Below are 27,990 nucleotides of genomic sequence, written 5' to 3'. Positions count from 1 at the left end.
TGATTCCTTGAATTAGCCACCAAAAGCAAAGGCAACAAAAACTAAAATAAGCAGATGGGACTATATTAAACTAAAAAGTTTCTGCACAGCAAGATACATCAATAAATTGAAAAGGTAACCTACAGAATGAGATAAAAGATTTGCAAAGCATATATCTGATAAGGGATTAATATCCAAAATGCATTAAGGACTCTTATAACTCAATAGCAAAAGAGAAGATAATGAAATAAAAATTGGCAAATAACCTAAGTAGACATTTTTCCAAAAGGACATACTAGGTCTGTTCAGAAGGCATCTGTCTGTCATGTAATATGAAAAATAGAGACATTTATTGAAGAAGATACAAGGTATAAGAAACACTGTACATAGGACAATGACACCTCAGTACCCTTAAAACTAGGTACATTGGGACCTCACACAGTCTTTCCAAATGCCATCAGCTGCCTCATTGTATTTCTGAAATCCCTCCCCTTTCAAAGGTGATTTTAGTTTTGGGAAAAAACAGAAGTTGCAGGGTGCCAATTCTGGGCTGTGGCAGGGCTGAGTTACCTAGGTGATTTGATATTTCACCAAAAATCTCTGCACAAGACATGATACATGAGTAGGCACATAATTGTTATAAAGCTGCCAATCACCAGGTGCCCATAGCTGCAGCCTTCTGAATCAACTGAATACTTTCCATGGAGGATTGTTCAAGCTAAACACAAAATTTCATGCAGATTCATTGCTGTACTCGCTCAGTCATTTTAAATGCAATGGCTACACAGTACACATGGTCACTCAATGGCATCTACCACCCCCACTGCCTAGTAGAGTGAAGTCATCATTGTTCACACATGTGCATACCAGTCCACTGTCCCTGGCTGCCAGGTTACATTGATGTTGCACAAAACATTCTCATTATATTAACAGTGGCTGGACTTTTTCTGGACAGACTTCATACAAATGGCCAAAAAGTATATAAAAACATGCTCAGCATCACTAATCATCAGGGAAATGCAAATTAAAACCACAATGAGATATCACCTTACACAGATAAGGATGTCTTTTTACCAAAAAGACAAGAGATACTAAATGTTGGTGAGGATGTAGAGAAAAGAGAACACATGCTACTGGTAGAAATGTAAATAAGTACAGCCATTATGGAAAACAGTATGGCAGCTCCTCAAAAAAATGAAAAATTAAAGTACCATATAATCCAGCAATTCTGCTGCTAGGTATATATCCAAAATAATTGAAATCAGTATCTCAAAAGGCTATCTGAACCTCCACATTTATTATAGAATTATTCACAATATCCAAGATATGGAAACAACCTAAGTGACTATCAATGAATGAATGTATAAAAAATATATGTTTTGTACACACACACACACACACACACACACACACACACACACAATGGAATATTATTTATCCTTGAGAAAGTAATCCTGCAATTTACAACAACATGGATGGATCTTGAAGGCATTATGCTAAGTGAGATAACTCAGACAAGAATGACACATACTATATAATATCATTTCTTTGTAGGATATAAAACAACTGAATTTGTAGAAACAGAGAGTAGAATGGTAGTAAACAGGACCCCAGGGGTGAGGAATTGGAGAGATGTTTAAGGGTACAAAACTTACAACTCTTAAATAAATGAGTTCTGGAGATCTAATGCACAACATAGTGATTATACTCAACAATATTGTATTATAAACTTTAAAGCTGCTAAGACACTAAATCTTAACTGATCTCAACACACAAAAAAATGATATCTAATGGAACCAAACCTATGGGAAAATACACTTGCCAATGATATTTCAGACAAGAGTTTGAGCTCCAAAATATGTAAAGAACTCATACGACTCCATACCAGGAAGACAAACAATCCAATTAAAAAATGGGCATAAGGCCTGAACAGACATTCTCCAAGGAGGACATACAGAGGGCCCGTAGACATGCTCAGCATCACTAACCATCAAAGAAGTGCAAATTAAAACCACAATGAAATACCACTTCACGCTAGTCATAATGACCATCATAAACAAATCAACAAACAAGTGCTGGTGAGGTTGTGGAGAAAAGGAAACCCTAGTACACCGTTGGTGGGAATGCAGACTGGTGCAGCCACTGTGGAAAACAGCATGAAATTTCCTCAGAGAGCTAAAAATGGAACTGCCTTTTGACCTGGCAATTCCACTGCTGGGATTATATCATATAAATCTTGAAGCACCAATTCAAAAGAACCTATGCACCTCAATGTTCATAATAGCGCTGTTTACAATATCCAAGTGCTGGAAACAGTCTAAGTGCCCATCAGTAAACGAGTGTATCAAAAACACTGTGGTACATTTACACAATGGAATACTACACAGCAGGAAGAAAGAAGGAACTCCTGCCCTTCGCGACAGCAAAGATGGAACTGGAGAGTATTATGCTCAGTGAAATAAGCCAGGCAGTGAAAGACAAATGCAGTATGATCTCACCTATAAGTGGAACCTAATAACAAAACAAAGAAGCAAGCAAAATATAACCAGAGACATGAAAATAAGGAACAAACTGGCAGTAACCAGAGGAGAGGGGGAGGGGGATAACGGGGAAAGAAGGGGAAGAGTCAAGTCAAGAAACACATATAAAGGACCCAAGAACAAAGACAAGGCGGGTGGAGGAGGATTGAATGTGGGAGGTGGGGGTGGCTAGGGTGGGAGAGAGTAATGGAGGAAAAATGGATACAACTAAAATTGAACAACAATCAAAAGTGATATGTGACATCATAAAGCTAATACTGCTGTAGTAACACTATTGCAATATACAAATATATCAAGCCAACATGTTTTACACCTTAAACTTACACAATGTTATATGTAATTGTATCTCAATTTTTTAAAGTACTTTTAATTACTTTTCAGATCATGTCTCTGCACTAATCACAAACATTCTATAACTCCCTGGCTTACCAAATAAAACCCAGCTACTTAGCCTGAAGTTCATGGCCTGCCATAAATCTTCAATTTGTTCCCAATCTACTTTTACAGCTGCAAATGTTACTACTTCTCCCTCTAACCAGAAGTAATAGCCAAATCAGATTACTCTCCACTTCTCAATATTCTCCAAATTTTCACTTTCTCAGTCATTCCCATAAGTGGAAAAGTCTAATTTAAGATTCAGCATGAGGAATGCCAGTTACATACTGGAAGGATTTGAAAAACAGCTGGAATTCAATAATACACATTCTAACGTCTTTACCAAATCCACCTAAAAGAAGAAACTTATTTTTTGCTAGACTGTGCCCAATGCATCTCAAAAAGACAGCTATTTTTTTCTCTTTTATAAAAAGATTTTTCTTTATTTTTAGGGAGGGGATAGGAAGGAGAAAGAGAGGGAGAGAAACATCAATGTGTGGTTGCCTCTTGAGCACTCTCTACTGGGGACCTAGCCAGCAACACAGGCATGTGCCTTGACTGGGAATCGAACCAGCAACCAGCAACTGAGCCACACCAGCCAGGGCTAAACTTTTCTTAAATAACTTCCATAGACTGGTAATAAAACTAAAGAAGTATTGGCTTAAGACACATCTACTCAACATGTGCCCCTGTTCACACTATTTGCTGAGTTAAAGTAAAATAAAAACCAAGTTTTTCATGCCTTCTAAGTAACTGACAGCCACTACTTCATAGACTTCACAACACAAGGGAAGATTTGACTAATATGTTGTGAATGATTAAATAACAAGGTACTAGACCTAGAGGTATGATTCCATATGTAAACATAACTGGGCCTACCTGAACTTAAAATGTTGTTCCAAAGCTTGCAAAAAATTAAAGGTACATTATTTCTTTGAAACAGTGCCATATAAAGGGTAGCTAATTTTCCAGGCAAGGCTACACAAGTATTTATTTCTCATAACATATCTGAATGATTGTAACCATATTGCCAATGCATTAGCACTATTTTATCAATACTTCTTGTTAAGTGGACTTTCATAGGCAAGTCTGAGAACCATTTATGTGAAGAAAAGAATTATGACACAAAAAAAGGGAAACTGTAATATTAGAAATTGTTCCTTCCCCACTATTATTTACTCTCTACCCGATTCCCAAGGCTAGCAACAGAAATATCTTAATCAATGTTGGTGGCCGGTGTCCTTACAATGTAGAATCCTGATAATCATCACCTTAACCAAAAGATCACAGTTAGCGTCAGTAATACTGAGACAACCTTGCCTTCTGACATGATGCAATGGGAATTCATAGCATCACCTATCCAGTATTCTTGAACCTGGTTTCAAGTGCCCATCCATGCTCTGTGTCACAAATGCTACATTTCTACTGGATTGGCCAAAAAGTTAACATTTTTCCATATGATGGCTCTAGTAGTGGTTAGTTGTCCTTAACTCCATTCAAAACCATTTTGTTAGGTTATAGTGTGACAGCTATCATATCTGCATGCATTTTTTAAAAAACTTATTAAAATTGGTGAATTTTTGTGCAGCCATTTTAATACTGAAGATGGAAGAAAATATGCAACATTTTTGGCATATTATGCTTTATTATTTCAAGAAAGATAAAAATGCAACTGAAACACAAAAAATGATTTGTGCAGTGTATGAAGGCACTGTGACTGATTGAATGTATCAAAAGTGGTTTGCAAAGTTTCTTGTATTAACATTTTGGCCAAATAATTCTTTGCTGTGGGGTTGTCTTATGCATTGGAAGATGTTTAAAGATGTTTAGCAACATCCCTGGCCTCTACCCACTAGAAGCAAATAGTGGCAGGTAGCCGTCATAACTCAAAATATCCAAATCAATTAAGTTATTGGTGAAAATGAAACGTGTCTATTATTTTATGGAAAAAACCTAACAGACTTTCTGGTCAACCCAATACTTCAGAAGGGAAATGTTTTCTTATTCCCCCAGGTACTATAAGCAAGTTGCATCTGTCCCATTTTAGCACAGGCCAGCCAGTCGTGTGGCTGAGATATTATGTATTCAGAGATTGAGGGATTACTATATATAACTAAATGTTCATGTACAAAAAGAAATGGGCATGTACCTAATTCTTCCTTACAAGTGACCAAATAAATGAAGTGCAATGTATTGTAGCAGTTGATAGCATGGATTCTAGAACCAGGTTGTCTGTGTTTCAGTCCTGGCTCTAATACTTTTTAGTAGTGTGAGCTTTGGCAAGTTATTTGACTTCCCCATTCTCCCATATTTCATCTGTAAACCAGGAAAAATAGCAGCACCTAGCTAGCAGGTCTGTAATAAAACTTATATGGATAACCCTATGTAAAGGGCTTAGAATAATGTTTAATACATACTAAGAATTATTTAAATATAAGCTTTTAACGACCATGATAGAACATGAAAAAAACTATAAATAAAAATAAAGTCTTGGACTGAGTTAAAAAAAATCTAATTAGAGAACAAAAGAAAGTGTTCAATTTGAAGCAATATATGGAAAACCATATCATGTAAGAATAGTTGAAAGTAGTGAAAGTTATACTGTAGACAAAAAAGAAAAAGAAAAGCACGGAGTAGCTCTGAGAGTTCTTATGTGGAAAAGGAAGTAAGTAATACAGGGACATATAACTGGTAGACATTAGAGGAAGGACTTCTGCTCGATATAGGAAACACTTTCCAACCCCTAGAGTTATACCCTGTGGTAGAAGTGCAGTTTATCACTGGAGGGATTAAAACTGGTAGGTCAATCATCAAGCATAATGTAGGAGGGATTCTTGACCAGGATAGGAGCTTAGGACTGAGAGCCTCTCAGGACTCAGATCTGGTTCTGAAAATGTAAGCCTTGATGACTGAATGGTAAATGTGTTAATGCATTTATTCCATAACAGAAATTGTATATAAATGGAAAGGATTGGACTTTTCCTTCTTATACTTCAAATCACAATTGGCTTGAGACATACCCACCCAACATGCACCATGTGTGTTCACACTATATGTTGAATTAAATTAAAATAAAAACCAAATCCTTCATATCTTCTTAGCATTTACACATGTGGCCACAGTTACCAGTTTATTCTGGCATTAAGAGGACTGAGAAGATATCTTTCAAGATGAAAATAGACACAAAGACTGACACATTTGGTACAGTGGCACCAAGTCAGGCTATAGAAGTGACAAGGAAACAAATAAGCAACCCCTCCAACCATTTCCTCTTAAGCCCACAGTATCTGTTGTCACCACTGACACCATCATATAATTCTGATACAGAAAAATTATTGATATGGTGTCACATTCCTCCAAAACCATGTTCTCTACTGTACTCTTTTTAAAATATTTTTATTGTTGTTCAAGTACCGTTGTCTCTATTATCTCTCCACCACTCTCCCCCACCCCACCGATCCCCACCTCCTGCCCTCAATCCTACGCCCCTTTGGCTTTGTCACTATCTTAAATGTGTAAATATGAGGCCTAGTACCAATGTCTTTCATTTTCCCTTCCTTACATGTTCTCCACTCTTCTCTACCCTGTTGTCTTTCCTATAAAGCTGACCTGTATGAACTACATAAACAGAGCTCCCATTTCTTCTGGCTTCAACTTGGGTTTGACCTCTTTGCTGAAGATCAGAATGAAGAAGAGTACAGTCTGTCCATGCAACCCCCTGGTGCATGCTCACTCTTTCTCTGAAATCTCCTCCACTAAAGGTCCCTCCACTTCTTAAGAAAACTTGTTTTATAGGACATATCTGCTGTTTAGTTTCTTACTTTATGCCTCAGTGTGCTTCTATACTCAGATCATTTTGTACAATTAGTCCCTTTGCTAATCCTCAAATAATCTTAATTAAAATGCTTCACTTTTTTTTTTGACTCCTTGCTGATAAACATTTCAACAAATTTCAGTCTGACATGATCAGGAGATCCATTTGGCACTTGCTACTTAGGTTGTACCATTATAAAATTGTTTACATTCTACTATTTTGACCCAGGAATTATGGATTCATAATGGTCCAACTTAACACTGTTCATACATAGAGTTATCATTTGTTGATGGTCAACAGGAAGCAGAACTATAAGAAATGTCTTTATTACATGAAGCTGAAATTGTTCTCTGCTTTTCCATAAGATTATGGGACTAGGAATCAGACACTAGTGTTTGAGACTTACCCCTACTATTACCTTGCTATAAGCACATATACAAGTCTATTTCCCTTTATGGACATTGATTTATTCATGTACAAAAGGAGGGACCAAACTACATGCTCTCTATGAGTTTTCCCATGTCTAATATTCTAAAACCAGAATCCCATATTGCTAACTGTACTGATAGTTCCTGGAAAACAAAATTTGTGCCCCAAAGTACTGTCCAAAGATTTCTTATATCATAATATTCTGGAGTATTTAATAATATGCATACTTCAGGTACTATCCCCAGAGATGTTAAGTAATAATCTCCAGGTATGGAACCTACTTCCTTGCTTACACATACTGAATGCTGAGAATTATTGCATTCAGGACGACTTATACAAAGTACTGGCCAATAAGCCACCAGATACTTGAGTAGCCAACCCAAGTTATTTAAGTGAATAAACCACAAAATGTGGATAAAATAATGCAGCACATAGATTTTTTTCCAACACACAAAAAAAAACATCATCACAGCAACACTGAAAGGAAAAGAAATCAACAGAGACAAGAGGGAAGGAGGGAGGGGGGCAGGGAAAAGGAAGGGAAGGGGAAAGTCAAGGAACATAGAGCAAGGACTTATGGACAAAACCAAAGGAGAAGAGCTGAGGGAGGGAAGGAGGGAGGGGGTAAGGGAAAGAGGTGGGGGGTAGGCAAAGACAAATGTATTTGAAAAAATAAATTTAAAAAAACCGCATGTAGATAAAAAGACTTCTTTACCATTGTTTTTGAAAATCATACGACATTAGATCATTGCTATTATCTGTAAAATGATGCTACCCTTTCTGTTTAATAGATACTTAAGAACTCAGGTGGATAACACATATCTTTGAATCAAAAATGGATTCACCCTTAAAATTACTTCTATGATAACTACACCTTTGATTTTCCAGGCCATCCTTCTTAATGAAAACATTCCTTTGTAGTATATCAAGCAGGTGCATGTTTGTACATCGTTATCAGTAAGCTCATCTAGATACATCATAATAAACTTGTTTTGTGTTAAAAAACATCATCAAGAAGGTACAAAAACAAATAAGCAAAAAAAAAAAATTAGCTGTTTAGCTAAGTAATACAACTACCAGTAAATACCATATCTTTTAAAGTTGTATTAGTTCATGGATAGGAAAGATTAACACCATTAAAATGTCTATACAACCCAAAGCTATCTATAGATTCAGTGCAATCACTATCAAGATACCAATGGTGTATTTCACAAAACAAGAACAAATAATTAAGACATTTATATGGAACTACTTTTTTTGTGCTTCAGTAATACTGAGAAAGAACAAATTTGAAGGTATCACACTACCTGATATCAAACTATACTATAAGGCCATAGTTACCAAAACAGAATGATACTGGCATTAAAACAGACATATAAATCAATGGAACAGAATAGAAATCTCAGAAATAAATTAACACATTTATGGTTGATTAATATTTGAAAAAGGAAGCAAGAATATATAATGGAATAATAAGAGTCTGTTCAATGAACGGTGCTGGGAAATTGAACAGGTAGATGTAAAAAATGAAATGTCCACCTCCTTACACCATGTAAAAGAATAAACTTAAAATGGATTAAAGATTTTAATGTAAGACTTGAAATAATAAAAAGGCTATAAGAAAATATAGGCAGTAAAATTTCTGACATTTCTCTTAACAATATTTTTTTTCTGGTTATTTCCTTGGATGAGGGAAAAAGAAGAAAAAAATTAACAATTGGGACTACATCAGACTAGAAAGGCTTTGCACAGAAATGAAAATCATCAACAAAATAAAAAGACAGCTTACTAAATGAAAGAACATATTTTCTAATAATACATCTGATAAGGGGTTAATATTCAAAATTTATAAAGAACTCATACTATTCAACACTGAGAAAAGAAACAATCCAAATAAAAATTGGTGGAAGACCTGAATAGACACTTCACCAAAGAGGACATAGAGATGGCCAACAGACTAATGGAAAAACGTTTGATGTTATTGTCAGAGAAATGTAAATTAAAACAACAATGAGATATCATCTCACACCTGTCAGAATGGCTATCATCAGCGAGCAGAGGGATGAGGGTGGATACTGGGGGAAAGAAGGGGAAGGAGCACATCAAGGAACATGAAGAGTACTCAGGGGCATGGACAATGGGGTGGGGATTGATTGTGGGAGCAGGGAGAGGGGACAGAGCAAGGGAGAGCAACACGGAAAAAGGTGGGAAAACTGTAACTGAACTACAATTAAACAAACAGACAAACAAATAAATAAAACAAGTGTTGGTGAGAATATGGAGGGAAAGAAATCCAGCAGCACTGTTGGTGGGAATGCATGTTGGTGCAGCCACTGTGGAAAACAATATGGAGGATTCTCAAAAAATTAAAAATAGTGCTGTCTTATGACCCAGCAATTCTATTTCTGGGTATATATTTGAAAAAGCTCGATCATAATTAGGGGAGGCAAGATGACAGAGCAGTGAACAAAAGTCAGACTGACCTCCTCCCAGGACCAATCTGGAACTACAAATAAACTGGGGAGAAATCACCCTGAACAAACAGTTTAAAAATAGCAAGAGGAGCCTTATAACTTCAAGTGGACAGAAAAATCAGCTTACAATCTGACTGGTAAGGAGTACGGTATGGACTCGAGAAGGCGGGCTAGGCACCCAAGGGTGGCGGCCCAGAGGGATATTTAAACCACCAGCTGGATCCCCCTGAGAAGAGTGAGGTCTAAACCATAAACAGAAATCTTCAGCCTACAGCACCAGAGCCCAAAATGTACACAGATAACAGCCAGCTGCGGAAAGTGGCAGGGTATCTCTATGCCAGAGACAGTCAGCTGAAGTTGCAAAAAACTGTTTAAAGGGCCAATGCATAACAATTTATTTGCATGCACTTATACTGGGATCCAGCAAAGGCAGGGGCAGAGTGAGCTAGAGATGCCTAAGGGGAGACTGGGGAAGGAGGCTTTGGGGAGAGAACTGAGAGAATAGCCCGTGGGGTCCTTGTGCTGACTCCTCCCCCATAGGCAGAAACCATGTTGCTCAGGTACACCACTCCCCTGAGTGGCAGCATGAGAGAGGATACAATAGGCCTGAACCCCAGGATAGATTCTGCCCTGGCCCTGTGGTGCTTAAGCCTGACTGGTGAGTGCAGAGTGTAAGCCATAGATAGTATATCCAAGGCTAAAGGGGGCGCAGAGTGGTTTGAGGCACTTGAGGAAAGACTGGAGATGGAGGCTTTGGGGAGAGACTTGCGACAGTAGCTAAAGGGGTCCCAGTGCTGACCTCTCCTCCATACAATAGCAGCCATTTAACTCAGACCACTCCTTTCACTGTCAGCAGCTAGAGAGGAAACAATAGCCCTATCCCCAAGAGAGACTGTGTCCCACACTTTGGTGTCTCAGCCTGACTGCTGAGTGCAGAGTGACTAGATTAACAACTGAAGGAGACAGCCACAGACAGTAGATTCCTGAAAGTCTCCAACAGACTGCCTAAGGCCATATAGGACAACATCTGACAACATCAGAGGCAGATCCAGAAAGAAAAAACACAGGTAAATACTAGAGGCTATTGAGATGAAATCCACCAGGACTTTATCAATTATTTCTGATATCTTCTTCACTACATAGCTTTTTAACGTTCAATTCTGGTCCATGAAGTTTGTGCATATTAAAACATTAGGTTTTATACAAATAGTTTATTTCTCTCCTTTCTTATAATGCCATTAATCTCTTTACAACCTTATTGATACTGGATCATTTGCTGTTGACAGCGGGATTTTGGGGGTGGGGGGTATTTTTGCAAGTATGGCTTTGTATCCTGGGCTTTGTGTTTTTTTTTCAGGAAGCAACTGCACAAAAACACACAAGACATGGAGGGCAGAGTGACCCTCAATCAACCAACTGGAGGGTAGGACTCACCAAAGAAAACAAACAACAATCAAATCCCAATTATTTTAAGAGAGCCAACATAAAAGGCATAAACAGCATAAACGGCATCCAAAGAGCAGCAAGTTTAAGATATCAAGGAAACTGAACCACTGAATCTCTCAGATATCCTACCACAAAAGTTCATACCGCAAAGTGAGGAAATCAAGACAGATCAACTTAAGAAGCAAATGGAAAAAAGAAGAATATCACAAATAATGGGAAGACAAGCAAACAGCCCCTAATTGAAGGGAAAGGAGGAATCCCCAGAAGGAGAACTAAGTGAAACAGAGGCAAATTAATTATCAGAGATTGAGTAAAAAACAATGGTTCTAAGGAAGTTCAATGAGCTCAGTGAGCTCAAAGAAAATTACCAAAAACTAGAGGGAAACTATGAGGAACTTACTGCAAACTTTATCAACATGAAAAAGGACATAGAAAATATCAATAAGACACAAGAGGAAATGAGTATAATTTCTCAGTTGGAGAACACAGTAAAAGGAATCAAAAACAGGCTAGATGAAGCAGAGGAACAAATCAGTGAGCTAGCTGACAAGGTACAAAAAGCTCCCCAAAACAGCAAGACAATGAAAAAAGACTCAAAAAGAATGAAAAGGCATTTAGGAAATTGAAGGACAACCTGAAACGTCATAATATTCATATAACAGGGATACCAGAAGAAGAGGAGCAAGGGATTGAAAACCTGTCTAAAAATGTAATTATGGAAAACTTCCTTAATTGGCAGAGAGAAAAAGTCACACAAGGCCAGGAAGCACAGAGAGCCCCATTCAAGAGAAACACAATGAGGCCCACTCCAAGACACAGAATTAAAATGGCAAATATCAAAGACAAACAGAGAATCCTAAAGGCAGCAAGGGAGAAAGACATAGTAACATACAAGGGAGCCCCAGTATGGCTATCAGCTGGCTTCTCAACAGAAACACTACAAGCCAGGAGGAAATTGTAAGAAATATTTCTCATAATGAAAAGCAAGGGCCTGCAGTCAAGACTGCTCTACCCAGCAAGGCTCCCAATTAAAATGGAAGGTGAAATAAGGACTTTCCCAGACAAAAGAAGGCTCAAATTAAACATCTCCACCAAACCAGTACTACAAGATATGCTAAAGGGACTGGTTTAAGATGATGAAGGAAAAGAGTGAGAAGGAGAAGAACACAGGTACAAAGGGAAAAAATGAATAAGCACCTATCAATAATTTTAAATGTAAATAGACTAAATGCCCCAAACAAAAGACACAGGATAGCTGAATGGATAAGAAAACATGAAGCACACAAATGCTGCCTACAGGAGACCCACCTCAGTGCAAAGGACCTAATCGATTAAAGGGATGGAAAAATTCCAAAAAAATGGAAAGGGGAAAAAAAGCAGGGGTAGCAATACTTATATCAGACAAAATAGATTTCAAAACAAAGGCCATAAAAAGAGACCCAAAAGGACACTTTACAATACTCAAAGAATCCATCAAGAAGACATAAACATTGTAAACATATATGCACCATAATATAGGAGCATCTGAATATATAAGGAAAATCTTGGAGGACTTCAAGAGAGATATAGGCAGTAAGATGATGATAGTAGGGGATTTTAATACCTTACTGTAAAAAATGGGTAGACCTTCCAAACAAAACATCAACAAGTATACTGTGGAACTGAAAGATGCATTACATCAAAAGGACTTAAATGACATATATAGAACCTTTCATCCCAAAGAAGCAAAATACACATTCTTTTCAAATGCATGTGGAACATTTTCAAAGACAGACCACATGATAGGACACAAAACAAGCCTCAGAAAATTCAGGAAATTGAAATCATAATAAGCATTTTCTCAAACTAGAAGGGTTTGAAGCTGGAAATCATCCTCAAGTAAAACCCTCAAACACATTGAAACTCATGGAGAAAGAATAGCATACTATTAAACAATGAATGGGTCAATAATAAGAGAAGAAAACAAAAAGTTCCTGGAAACAAATGGAAATGAACATACAACAGTCCAAAACCTAAGGGACACAGTCAAAGCAGTCCTGAGAGGGAAGTTCATAGAAATACAGGCCTACCTAAAAAAATAGAGAAACATTTCAAATAAATTACCTAACACTACAACTTCAAGAACTGGAGAAACAACAAATAAATCCCAGAGCAAAAAGAAGGAAAGAAATAATCAAGATCAGAGCAGAACTGAAAGACATGGAGACTAAAAGAACAATTCAAAGGATCAACCAATCCAGGAACTGGTTCTTTGAAAAGATAAAAAATTAGACAAGCCTTTAAGCATACTGATCAGGAAAAAAAGGGAGATGACCCAAATAAATAATATCAGAAATGAAAGAGGAGGAATAACAATTGATACCACAGAAATACAAATGATTATAAGAAATTACTATGAACAATTATATGCCAAGGAATTTGAAAACCTCGATGCAATGGACAAATTTCTAGAAAACTATAACCTTCCAACACTGAATGAAGAAGCAGCAGAAAGCTTGAACAGAGTAATAACAGCTGGTGAAATTGAAGCAGTAATCAAAAAGCTCCCAGCACACAAAAGCCCTGGACTGGATGGTTTCACAGGAGAATTTTAGAAAATATTAAAGAAAGAGATAACCCCTGGCCTTCTCAAATTATTCCAAAATTCAAGAACAGCAACGACTCCCAAATGGTTTTTATGAAGCCAGAGTCATCCTAATCCCAAAACCAAATGAAAACATATCGAAGAAAGAAAACTACAGGCCAATATCGCTGATGAATATAGACGCGAAAATCCTCAACAAAATATTGGCAAACCAAATCCAGCAATATATTAAAAAGATCATCCACCATGATCAAGTGGGATTCATCCCAGGGATGCAAGGATGGCTCAATATCCACAAATCAATAAACGGAATACATGACATAAATAAAAGGAAAAACAAAAACCACATGATCATATCAATAGATGCTGAAAAAGCATCTGATAAGATACAGCACCAATTTTTGATAAAAACACTCAGCAAAGTGGGGATAAAGAGGAACTACCTCAACACAATAAAGGTCATATATGAAAAACCTACAGCCAATATCATACTCATCAGGCAAAAACTAAAAGCTTCCCTACTAAGATCGGGAACAAGACAAATATGTCCACTTTCACCATTTCTAATCAACATAGTATTGTAAGTCCTAGCCACAGCAATCAGACAAGAAAAAGGAATAAAAGGCACCCAATTAGAAAGGAGAAAGTAAAACTATCATTGTTTGCAGATGACATGATAGTGTACAAAGAAAACCCCATACACTCTACCAAAAAACCACTCGACCTAATAAGTGAATTTGGCAAAACAGCAGGATACAAAATCACTCTTCAGAAATCGAAGGCATTTTGGACACCAACAATGAAATATCAGAAGCAGGAATCAGGAAAATCCCAGTTTTTATAGCAACAAGAAAAAGAAAGTACCTAGGAATAAACTTAACCAAGGAGGTAAAAGACAGATATGCAGAAAACTATACAACACTGAAGAAACAAATTAAGGAAGACACCAATAAATGGAAGCATATACCATGTTCATGAATTGGAAGAATTAATATCATCAAATGTCCATACTACATACAGCAATTTATAGATTCAACACAATCCCTATAAAAATACCAATGCTGTATTTCACAGAGATAGAACCAACATTTAAATATTTATATGGGACCATAAATGACCCTGAATAGCTGCATCAATTTTGAGAAAGAAGAACAAAGTAGGAGGGATCACAATACCGGACATCAACTATATTAAAGTCCACTCTAATCAAAACAGTCTGGCACTGGCATAAGAACAGACACATAGATCAGTGGAACAGAATAGGGAGCCCAGAAATAAACCCATGTCTATTAATATTCAAGAAAGGGTGTAGAAGCTTGAAATGGAGTAAAAATAGCCTCTTCAATAAATGGCTTTGGGAGAGCTGGACATCTTCATGTAAAAAATTGAAATTCGACAACCAACTTACACCATACACAAAAATAAACTCAAGATGGATAAAAGACTTAAATATAAGTTGCAACACCATAAAAGTCCGAGAGGAGAACATAGGCAGGACACTCTCAGATAACCTATACAGAAATATTTTCACCAATATGTCCCCTAGAGCAAGGGGCATACAAGAGAAAATTTAAAAAGGGGACTTCATCAAAATAAGAAGTTTCTGCATGGCTAAAGAAAACATCAGCAAAATGAAAAGGGAGCCCAGCATATGGGAAAATATATTTGCCTAAGATACCTCAGGAAGGGGTTTGGTCTCCAAAATGTATAATGAACTCATATTACTCCACTCCAGGAAGACGAACAATCCAATTAAAAAATGGGCAAAGGACCTGAACGGACACTTCTCCAAGGAGGACATACACAGGGCCCAGAGACATATGAAAGGATGCTCATCATCACTAGCCATCAGAGAAATGCAAATTAAAACCACAAGAATATACCACTTCCCATGAGTCAGAATGGCCATCATAAACAGAGCAACAAAGAATGGGTGGTGTAAAGGTTGTGGAGAAAAGGGAACCCTAGTACACTGTTGGTGGGAGTGCAGACTGGTGCAGCCACTGTGGAAAACTGTTTGGAATTTCCTGAAAAATCTAAACATGGAACTGTCTTTTGATCCAGCGATTTCACTGCTGGAATTACACCCTAAAAATCCCAAAACACTCATTCAAAAGAACCTATGCACCCCAATGTTCATAGCAGCAGAATTTTCAATAGCCAAGTGCTAAAAACAACCTATGTGCCCCTCAGTAAATGAGTGGATCAAAATCTATGGTACATTTACACAATGGAATACTATGGAGCAGAAAGAAAGAGCTACTACCCTTTGCAACAGCATGGATGGAACTGGAGAGCATTATGTTAAGTGAAATATGCCAGGGGGTGAATGACAAATACCATATGATCTCACCTATAAGTGGAATCTAATCACAAAACAAACAATGGAAGTATAATCAGCAACATTGAAAGAAAAAAGAAACCAACAGAAACGAGAGGGAAGGAGGGAGGAGGGTAGCATGGAAAGGAAGAGGAAGGGTCCAATCATGGAACATATATGAAGGACATATGGATGGAACCAATTGCGGAGGGATTGAGGGAGGGAGGTGGGGGTGGTAGGGGCATGGTAAAGTAGTAGTGGGTAAATGGAGACAAATGTATTTGAACAATAAAAAAATAAAAAAAATTCGAGTGGATAAATTGTGATGATTATATATATATATTTTATATATATATATATAATCATCACAATTTATATATATACTCTGCCATAAAAAAGAATGGTATCTTACCATTTGTTCCAGTATGAATGGACCTAGAATTTATTGTGCAACACAAAATAAGTCAGTCAGATAAAGACAAATACCATATGATTTCAGTCATATGTGGAATGTAAACAACAAAATAAATGAACAGACAAAATTAAAACAGACTTGCTCTGGCCAGGTCACTCAGTTTGTTAGAGCATCTTCTTAATATGTAACGGTTGCCGGCTCAGTCTCTAGTCAGGGCACATACAAGAATGAGCCAATGAATGCATAAATAAGTGGAACAACAACCTGATCTCTCTCTCTCTCTCTCTCTCTCTCTCTCTCTCTCTCTCCCCCCCCCCTCCCTCCCTCTCTCCCCCCTCTTTCTCTCCCCCTCCCTCCCTCCTCTAAAATCATTTTTTTTTAAATGAAAGACTCATAGACACAGAGAGCCAACTGGTGGTTACCAAAAGGGAGGTGTGTTGGGGGACTGGGTAAAAAACGTGAAGGGATTTAAAAGTACAAAGTAGTAGGTACAAAAATGTCAAAGGATGGAGAGTAAAGCATGGGGAATACAATCAATAATAGTTCGATAATTATGTATGGTATCATGGGTACTGGAAACATTGAGGGGAACACTATGTAAAGTCTAACCACTAAGCTGTACACCTGAAACCAATACAAAATAATACTGAAAATAAAATGTAATTGAAAAAAATTCAAAAATCATGACAAAAAAAGAGAAAGACAAAGCAGAAAAAATAAAGCTGGTTTGATTACTTTATTTCTAGCCAATGTAAATACAGCACCAACCCCAATATTAGGATCCAGGCTTTTAGTAGTCTCATCCCTCAAAAGCATGAATTGCATTGGACTTGGGAGTAAGTAATTCACCCCAAGGACAAAAACAATGGGGGGGGAGATTGAATGTGGGAAGTGGGGGTCGGTAGGGCAGAGTAAAGTATGTGGGTGGGGAAATGGGGACAACTGTAATTGAACAACAATTTTTTAAAAGTTTCTAATGTCCCTGTATTAATTCCAAGTTATTCTCCCTGGTTCTTCAACAAGGACCTCTTGGCCCCCTCTTTAGTAAAATTATTAAAAACCTTGGTAATCTGATTTTCTAAGCACCCAAAAGATGTAAACCATCCAATGAAAACAGGAAAAGTGACAACACTAAGATGCACCAAAAGAAGAAAAAGTAGAGAATTAAGTAATATAATGAATTTTCTTTATAAGGATCATATAGTCATTAAGAAAATAAACTATTTTATTTAGAATCCTTGTTTCGGATTATAAGAAAAGATACCATATACTTTCAGAAAACTTTATTATCAGAGTTAAAATTAAAACAGCTCTAATACTTGAAGAGGTGAGGTTCATGTATTTGGAAATTCCATCTTATTTAGAACATCTATCATTACCCAATGAAATCAAATACATGAAAAGTTAATAAAACAGAATTCATCCGTGTTTCTAGACTGGGGTAAGGTAAAGTAAAAAAGGAGGACCTCATGGGCCAAGTTTTTAAAGATATGTGAGTCCAGTTCTATAGCCCTCTGCCCAGAGATTACAGTTGAAAATGTGTATTAAAGATGGAAAGACTCAGAGTATGTTAAGATAATAAACTCTGCAAAACTAATTAGGAAGAAATCTTAATGCTTCTAAGAATATAGGACAGTAGCCAAATGTAAAACAACAAGAGAAAAGCCACTATCAAATAATAAAGTATCCTGTGTAATACTGAAATATTTGAAGGCTAAAGAGATCATTTCTAGTAATAATATGCTTTGAATTAAATGGAATTTTAAAGTCAAAAGAAGTTCACTATAGCTGAAGAAACAGAAGTTGGTAACAAAAGTAAGAAATAAGGCTGACAAGATGGGTGGAGCCTGGGTAAAAATGGACCTTATAAAAACATGTTAAAGAACTTAGATTTTAATCTAGGGACAATAGAAATCCATTAATTACTCTAAACAGGATAGATATGATTTGATACACATTGTAGAAGAAACACTGGCTACAGACTGATGGTTCCTTTGGATAGGAGCAAGACTTTAGAAAGTGAAACCAATTAGAGACTCTTGTGGTGGTCCAAGTAGAATAAAATATGAGGTTAAAGTAAGGTTGTAGCAGGAAACTTGGAAAAAAGTATATGAATTCAAGGGATGTGGCAGGCAAAAATGACAAATCTTGGTGATTAATTCAATCTGGAGAGTAAAGGGCAGAAAACTGGCAAAAATGGTTCCAAGTTCCTGGCTTGAGTAATGGGATACATGGTGGTTCCCACTTTCCATTCCATGAAACATGAAGAAAATGGAAAACAAATATATTTTATTTGTTTGTTGTTTGTTTTTAGAGTTGAAGGAGGGAAGATGGAGATCATGAGACTTCTTTCGACATGCTTAGTTTAAACAGTTTATGGAATAGTCAAGTGGGCATGTTCAATACATAGTTGGATTTAGAGGTCTGACACTCAAGAGAAGTTAGAAACAGTGATTTAGATGAGTCATTGGTATATATGTAAGATAACAATGTCATTGGGATGGATCAAATCACTTAGAATCTGTATATTAAGGAGAGTACCTATTACCAAAAAAATACTTGAGCAATGAACATAGGAAGAGAAGATTACCAAAGAGATTAAAGATCTCTATATCACAGAAGCTTTGATATAGCTGTGTAGTATTGTAGAGAATATTGTAGAAAACATAGCCATAAAAGTACAAAGAAACCCTGGTGTAGTATTTACTGTTGGTACTATATGTCCAGATCTCTTTCACTGGGCCAGTGAAATCATCTCCCAACAATTTGAGAATATTGCAATCAGCCGAAGGGAGCCTAGGAGGTTATACCTTACTCCAGTCAATCCTCAGGAAATGACTGATGGAGATAAGGCTACAAAAGTCTAAGTTCACTGCTTCGAAGTGGGCCAAATCTTTAGTGCTAATCATGTTCCATATCTCCCTGAGGGGTCAAGTGGAAGCTTTAGTTCTTCCCCTTCCCAGCTCAGTTCTCTTACCTCCATATAACTTCCTCTGAAAGCACTTTCTCAATAAATCATTTGCTTAAGGCTCCTTGTCTCAGGTCCTGCTTCTAGAGAACATAATATGAGAACCAGGGCATTGTGGTATCCCTGAAGTTAAAGAAGGAATTATGTTTAAATTTACATTTATTTTATGCACACATATATGTTTTATTTCATAATAAAAAGGAGTAAAAGAGGGAGGAAAGAGTCAACAATGCTGAAAGTTGCCACATGATACTAAAGAAATTAAGTTATATAAGAACAGACAACTCTTCATTTTAGCAACAGAGCCAACATTGGCCATACTGGTTGTTTAAGTTGCCTTAGAGTTCTGGGGTTGGAAATCAGACAGCAGCAGTGGTGTAATAGTAGAACAGAATGAGAAGTAAATAGGGAAAATAAATAAAACCACTTCTTCAAGATGTATGACTGTAAAGAGGAAGGAAAATTTTAAAATATAAGATGGAAGATTCTTGATCACATTTAAATGCTAATGGGACAGAGCCAATAAAAAAGGACAGGCAGAAGATCCAAAAGAGATAGAGAGCAAATAACTTGACAGAATTGCTATTAAGATGTTACAGAGAGAATTCAAACATGGGAGTTGCCCAAGAGATCATTTTCTACATTGAGAGTCTGAGTTAATGATGCTTTTCCAAATATAATGCAATGTTTAGTATCAAGGACCAGAGTACATTAGTTAATCTGGGAAAAAATTAAAATATTTGATCCAAGGCAAGAATTTATCACAGGATTCTTTTGTTCTAGAAGTTAAGGGTTCTTACCCGCCAATATCCTGCTTCACAAATTCCCCAGGTTCTTGTCGTCTTGATTCCCCTTGGCCAGCTGTTCCAGGGAGAATATTAATCAGGAAGAGAAACCCAAGACTGGTCATGTAGAAGTGACTCATCTGTGTGATTATCATCTTCTTAGGCATCAACATGGAGTGTCCTGTGAGATCCATGTTAAGGGAAAGAGGAAGGGGAAAGGAGTAGACAAAGGAAAGGAGAAAGAAGAAATTTCAAAAAAGATTTTATTTAACTCTGTTAGAATCACTTAACTTCCCTAGTATCTAATTACTAAGTGTGTAATATGACAATACCCTTTCTTCAGTTAATCAATATTACCAAAATTCATTCCCAATGTACCCCTCTTTAAATGTACTAGAACCCATCCAAGTAAAGGTAATGTAAAGTGCTCTAAATCAGGAATCAGTGGTCTTAGGTTGCAGTTCCATTTTTTTCCCTGTCTTCCTATGATGAGGTTACTCACAAATCTTCTCTCAGTCTCAGTTACCTCTTATAGTATAAAAATTTAAAATAATCTCTCATCTTCATTTTATTTTCCACCACTACTGTCTGATCTTTACTATCACAAATGTCTTTACCATAGTTAATGATAGTATTGTAGAAGATACCAGAATATTAAGACCTGGAGTCTCTTCAGAGCATATTTAGGATTAATTCTCATCTTGATACAGTTAAGCAATTTTCCTACAAACATTGTATGGGTGGCTTGTGCCTTCTTATTCAGCAGGTTACATAATCTGGATATTCTTAATTTCAAACACTAGCTACAGGTTCCCCAACACAATCTGGTACAGGCATAGAAAGACATAATATTGGAGAAGATGAACTTCTGCCATGAGGAAATGTCCACATTATAAATAGAAAAAGTCATAGTATTAGGTTGTATCATATAAAATTATGGGCCAATACATAATTTTTTTTCACAAAACAATTTCTTCTTTAATGTATTTTATTGATTGTTATTACAGTTGTCCCAATTTTTCTCCCTTTGCCTCTCTCCACCCAGTACCCCCCTTCCCTCCAGCAATACCCCACCTTAGTTCATGTCCATGGGTCATGCATATAAGTTCTTTGGCTTCTCCATTTCCTGTTCTATTCTTACCCTCACCCTGTCTATTTTGTACCTATCAATTTTGATCCTTAATCCTTGTACCTTTCCCCCCATTCATTTCCTTCCCCCTCCCAGCTGATAACCCTCCAAATGATCTCCATATTTGTTATTCTGTTACAGTTTTCATTGTTTGCTTACTTTGATTTATTAGATTCACTTGTCAATAGTTGTGAATTTGTTGACATTTTAATGTTCATACATTTGGTCTTCTTTTTCTTAGATAAGTCCCTTTAACATTTCATATATTAAAGGCTTGGTGATGATGAAGTCCTTTAATTGTATCTTGTCTGGGAAGCCCTTTCCTGCCCTTCCATTCTAAATAGTAGCTTTGCTGGGTAGAGTAATCTAGGTTGTAGGTCCTTGCTTTTCATTACTTTGAATACTTCTTGCCCGTCCCTTCTTGCCTGCAAAGTTTCTTTTGAGAAATCGGCTTATAGTCTTATGGGAATTCCTTTGTAGTAATTCTCTGCTTTTCTCTTGCTGCTTTTAAGGTTCTCTCTTTATCTTTAAGCTTTGGCATTTTAATTATGATGTGACATGCCGTGGTCTTCTTTGGATCCAACTTGTTTGGGACTCTCTGCTTTCTGAACTTGTATGTCTATTTCCTTTGCCAAATTAGGGAAGTTTTCTTTCATTATTTTTTTGAAACTTTTTTTTCTTTCTTTATTTATTTATTTTTAAATACATTTGTCTCTGCCTCCCCCCCACCACTTCCCCTTGCTCCCTCCCTCATTCCCTCCCTCAGCTCTTCCCCTTTGGTTTTGTCCATGAGTTCTTGCTATATGTTCCTTGACTTTCCCCTTCTCTTCCCTTTCCCTGCCCGCCCCTCCCTCCTTCCCTCTTGTCTCTGTTGATTTCTTTTCATTTCAGTGTTGCTGGTCATATTTTCCTTGCATCTTTGTATTGTTGGTTAGGTTCCGCTTATAGGTGAGATCATATAGTATTTATTCAAATAAGTTTTCAATTTCTTGCTCTTCCTCTTCTCCCTCTGGCATCCCTGTGATTTCAATGTTGGCACATTTGGAGATGTCCCAGAGGGTCCTAAGCCTATCCTCAATTTTTAAAATTCTTTTTTCTTCTTCCTGCGATGGTTGAATGCTTATTTCTTCCTTATGTTCCAAATTGTTGATTTAAATCCTGGTTTCCTCCCCTCCACTGATGGTTCCCTGTAAATTTTTCATTTCACCTTCATTTCTGCCTGGGTCTTTTTTATGCTGTTGCCATACTCAATGAGTTCTTTGAGCATCCTGATCACCAGTGTTTTGAACTCTGCATCTGATACGTTGGTTATCTCTGTTTCTTATCTTCATTTAGTACTTTTTCTGGAGTTTTGGTCTTTTGTTTCATTTGGTCCATATTTTTTTATATCCCCAATTTAGTAGTCTTCCTGCATTTGTTTCTGTGTATTAGGTAGAGCTCCTTTGACTCCCTGTCTTAGTAGTGTGGCCTATTGTTAAAAAGGCATCTGTAATTGTGCAGGGCAGAGCCTTATGTAATTGCTAGGGTAGGGCAACGCACTTCACTGTTCTGTGGCTCCGTGTGGGCAGAGGGTGGGGATAGAGGACAATGCCACTGTCTGGCTTCTGGAGTTTTGCCCCGTACTCACCCCATTTTCAGTCACTTCATCCACTTCCTCTATGCGACTGGCACCCTTCCAGTGGTTTCCCTGGTGCTTAATCTCAGAGTGAGTGGGTTTGCATATGTTCTAAGTCCAAACAGCCCCTTTAAATGGAGTCTCCTGAAAATCCAGCAGTTTCTTCAGTTGCCCCACCCCCACGGGTTTTTACAGCCAAAAGTAATGGGGGTTTATCTTCCTGGCACTGGAACCCTGGACTGTGTGGTCTAGCCTGGAGATAGGTTTGCTGGCTCCCAAGAAGGTATCCCTCCCAATTTTTATTCACCATGCATGAATGTGGGACCATCTTTTCTGCTGCCCTCACTGCCACTCCATGCCACACTGTGTCTCCACACCTCTCTACCCATCTCCATGATTCTGTTCCTTCTACCTATCTGACTGAATGTGACTACTTTAAATCCTTGGTTGTCAAACTTCCATACAGGTCAATTTTCTGATGGTTCAAGGTGTTATTTCTTTGGATACCTAGTTGTAATTCTTTCTACGGTTGTTCAAGGAGGCACACATGTCTACCTATGCCTCTATCTTGAACAGAAGTCCTCTTGACTACAAATCCCAGATGATTTGGCTCCAAACAGCAGTTTCTTATGGTCAGTCTAATATGCGTGCTGTGACAAACAAGATTCATAAGTTGTACAAGAGTTGATGGTCATGTTACAAAAATTAACAGAAAGAGAACAGTTCAGAAAAACATGGTGTATCTATAAGAAAATATCATATGTGAGCAGACAACCTTAGAGCATGAGAAACATCCATAGTATAGGCAGAAACCATGATATATACATGCTCAAACATCTACAGTACTTTGGCAGACCCCAATGTTGTATGATCATATGATAGAGATTAATGCTTAGATAATCATGATATATGATTGACAACTACTCTACAGGAATAAAGAAAATTGGTACAAGATATAAAGTCCAAATTACAGAAATTATCCACAGAATATAAGACAGAACCATGGTGGGTGTTCAGCAACCATGAATGCATAAGTAATGATCCTGGATATAGGAAAATATGGCCATGCTGCATGAGCAAAGAGATTCATAGTGTGTGTTCAAATATGCTATTCTAGTATTAAGTATGGGTTATGTTCAAACAGTCATGATAAACAAGCAGCAACTCTTCACACTAAGAATAGGTGCCAATGAACAGAAGCAAATACCATGATTTGGAAGGAAAAACTATGATATATAATATGATGCATAAGAAAACAAGAATGTTATATGAACTTATAACTAAGGTAGATGTTCAAATAACCATTATGCATGAGAAGAAGACTGCTATTATATATAGAAGAGTTTCAATATAATACATGCCCTCCAACTACCATGACACTTTGTTAGCAAATATCATTATTATAATGCATGTGGATACATTTATGGTATAAAACAATTTAACCATGGTAAATGTCAGAAAACCATAACACATGAGCATAATAGTCACTGAACAAGAGAAGGAGGACTTGGTACTCACTCCATTAAGACATTGTACATGATCAAAACATGCCATTGGGCTATTGCTCAACAGTATGAATATACATGACATTACTAAAATGTATATTTAAATTAAGATTTGCTAAGTTTTTCTACCATGGTTAAATTTTTAATTAAATTTATTGGGATGATATTGGTTAATAAAGTTGTATATGCCACTGAAACACGTAGCCTTAGCAAGTTAGCAAATTTCTGCCAAGCAGGCCTCAACTCTGGTAATATGTACAGAGAAATGTAGCACATTAGCAGATGTTAGCATTAAGTGAACATACATACATCAATGTTACATGCTCAGATGGCCATCAAACACTTGTAGATAAGCAATGTAGGGGAGAGCAAACAGCCAAAATTCTCATGAGAAACTTGGTGAATTTTCAAGCTACTGTAGTGCATACACTGAAAGCCATGACACTTGAACAAAGAGCCTTCAAACATGATAAAGTACACATGTATCTTGAGAAAACTATGGTATAAGCTTAGACAACCATGATGCATGTGAAGTATTTGATATATAAGTCCATAACCATGATGTGTGCACATACAATGTATGCATTATGACAACCCTGATACAGGATTAAGCAATATAGTTTAGGAGAAGATGGCCATGCTAGGGGAGCAGACTGCTACAATGCAGGAACTGAGGGCCATGGTCTAAGAGAAGGCAGAAATACTCAAAAAAAATTGCATGGGTGGGGATAAGAAATTTTTTTATTGGTTACTTTCTATTATACTTATGGTAACAAACTGATGTACACAAGCAGGGGCCACCAAATACATTAATAAATGGAATAATGGCTGTTATGGCAAAATATTTTTGAGCACTGTAAACCTATGTCACTCTATGTTTGTGATGCCTCAATTTCTCCCCCAGCGTTTTTATTTTTTTAATATATGAATTAAATTAAACAACAATGAAAAAATAAAAAACTGCTGTGGCTGGTGTGACTCAGTGGATTGAGTGCTGGCCTGTGAACCAAAGGGTCGTGGTTTGATTCCCAGTCAGGGCACATGCCTGGGTTGCAGGCCAGGTCTCCAGTAGAGGGCGTGGAGAAGCAACCACACATTGATGTTTCTCTCCTTCTCTTCCTCCCTCCCCCGCTCTCTAAAAAAAATAAAATCTTTAAAAAATTTAAAAACTATATATGAATTAGCAATTTTTATTATTAATTTACAAAAATATGTTACATACAAATAAACCAAAACCTGTGTTCTTTTTATTAAAAATGTAAACTTGTTACTTTCTCTTTGCAATAACATTCCCTTTTCTCTGTGACTTTATTTTTAAATAATCCTGTTCTAAAATGAAACTTAAACCTAATCCTAGATGCAACTTTAGCCTTAACCTTGATTTAAAACTAACCCTAAGCCTACCCTCAATCTTAAATCTAACATTAATTCTAACACTAACTTTAAATCCAACCTTAATCCAAATGTTAAGCCTAACCCTTACTCTAACCCTAATCTTAACATCAATCCTTTTTTTAATTGTTAAATTTAAAAAAATTCCAGCAAAGCTATCATTTAGAATGAAAGAGCAGATAAAGTGCTTTACAGATAAGGTAAAGTTAAAAGAGTTCATCATCACCAAGCCCTTATTATATGAAATGTTAAAGGGACTTATCTAAGAAAAAGAAGATCAGAACTATGAACAGTAAAATGACAACAAACTCACAACTATCAACAGCTGAACCTAAAAGACAAAAACAAAAGCAAACTAAGCAAACAACTAGAACAGTAATAGAATCACAGAAATGGAGATCGCATGGGGTGTTATCAGCAGGGACGGGGAGGGGAAAATAGGGGAAAAGGTATGGGGAATAAGAAGCATAATTGGTAGGTACAAAAAAGATAGGGGAAGGTTAAAAATAGTATAGAAAATGGAGAAGCCAAAGAACTTACATATACATATGACCCATGGACAAGAATTAAGGGAGTAATGATGGTGGGAGGTAGGGTGCAGAGTGGAAGGGAATAAAGGGGAGAAAAAAATGGGACAACTTCAATAGCATAATCAGTAAAATATACTTAAAATAAAATAATAAGAAATTATTTCTCAATTACAAGTTACATTCAATATTATTTTGTATTAGTTTCAAGTGTACAGGTTAGTGGTTAGACTATAATATACTTTATTAAGTGTTCTTCCTAATATTTCCAGTAACCACTTGGCACCATACAGTTATTACAATATTATTGACTATATTCCCTATGTTTTATCAACACTTTACATCCCTGTGACTATTTCAAAACTACCAATCTGTACTTCTCAGTTCCTTCACCTGTTTCATCTAGTCCTCCAATCCCCTCCCTGCTGGCAAACACGAGTCTATCTCTTTACGTACTAAACTTTGTTTTGTTTGGTAGTTTATATTGTTCTTTAGATTCCACATACAAATGAAAACATACGATAGTTGTCATTCTCTAACATATTTCACTTAGCATAATACCATTTATGTCCACTCATGCAGTCACAAGGGTAAGATTTCATTCTTTTAATGTAAGAGTAATATTCCATTGTATACAGGGTCCAGCACAAATAACACCCCTTTTTTATTACAAAATCTTTTATTACAAAATCATAAGCATGTAATTCTGTAACATAATATTGCACTCAAGCACACAATATGACATTTTAGGTGAAATATTCAAATTAAAACTATAAATTATTACACTCATATTATTACCCTACCAACCACACGCAAACAGACTTTACTTCTGCCAGACCCTGTACATGTGCTACCACTCTTTTAACTATTCATCTATTGATGGGCTCTTGGGTTGCTTCCATGCTTGGATATTGTAAATAACTTTGCAATAAACATAGGGGTGTGTATATTTTCATGCTAGTGTTTGAGTTTCATCAGATAAATCCCCAGAAGTAGAATTTCTGGGTCATAAGGCAGTTCCATTTCGAATTTTTTTGAGAAACTCCATACTGTTTTCCACAGAGGTTGCATCAGTCTGCATTCCCACCAACAGTGCATGAGGATTCCCTTTTATTCGCATCTTCGCCAGCACTTGTTTGTTGATTTATTGATGATAGTCATTCTGAAAGGTGTGAGGAAATATCTCATGTGGTTTTAATTTGCATTTCTCTGATGCTTAGTGACATTGAGCATCTTTTCACATGTGTATAGGCCACATATATGTCCTCCTTGCAGAAGTGTTGATTCAGGTCCTTTACACATTTTTAAGTTGGATTGCTTGTTGTATTGGTGGGTGTTGAGTAGTATATCTTCATTATAAATTTTAGATATTAAACCTTTATCAGATGTATCATTGGGAATATGTTCTCCTATTTATGAGGTCATCTTTCCATTTTGTTGATGATTTCCTTTGCTGTGCAAAAACTTTGTTTTCTATAGTTCTATTTGTTAATTTTTTTCTTTTGTTTCCCTTGCCTGAGGAGATATATCATAAAAAAATATTAAAATACATGTCTGAGATTTTAGTGCCTATCTAAACCTTACTTCTAGAAGTTTTATGGTTTTGGTATGTCTTATGGTTAAAGACATTTTAGCCTTTAATTTTTTTTGAGTTTATTCTTGTATATGGTATAAAAAGATGGTCTAATTTCAT

The 27,990-nt window shown here is 36.7% G+C and overlaps 1 protein-coding gene across 1 annotated transcript in view; it reads right to left on the bottom strand.

Moving 5' to 3' along the window:
- Positions 1–20,299, bottom strand: part of GABRA3 (gamma-aminobutyric acid type A receptor subunit alpha3) — a 274,150-nt gene extending 253,851 nt beyond the window's left edge. Inside the window, exon 1 of the mRNA XM_054581798.1 lies at positions 20,145–20,299. Coding sequence (XP_054437773.1) covers positions 20,145–20,296 — 152 coding nt within the window. The 5' untranslated portion in view covers positions 20,297–20,299. The remainder of the gene's footprint in view (positions 1–20,144) is intronic.
- Between the last annotated feature and the right edge of the window lie 7,691 nt (positions 20,300–27,990).

The sequence above is a fragment of the Pteronotus mesoamericanus genome, unplaced genomic scaffold (genome assembly GCF_021234165.1).
Source record: "Pteronotus mesoamericanus isolate MK-2021 breed Mesoamerican mustached bat unplaced genomic scaffold, CSHL_Meso_final contig_66, whole genome shotgun sequence".
NCBI lineage: Eukaryota > Metazoa > Chordata > Mammalia > Chiroptera > Mormoopidae > Pteronotus > Pteronotus mesoamericanus.
The sequence above is the reverse complement of the archived record's forward strand: the minus strand, read 5'-3'. Positions and strand labels throughout refer to the sequence as shown.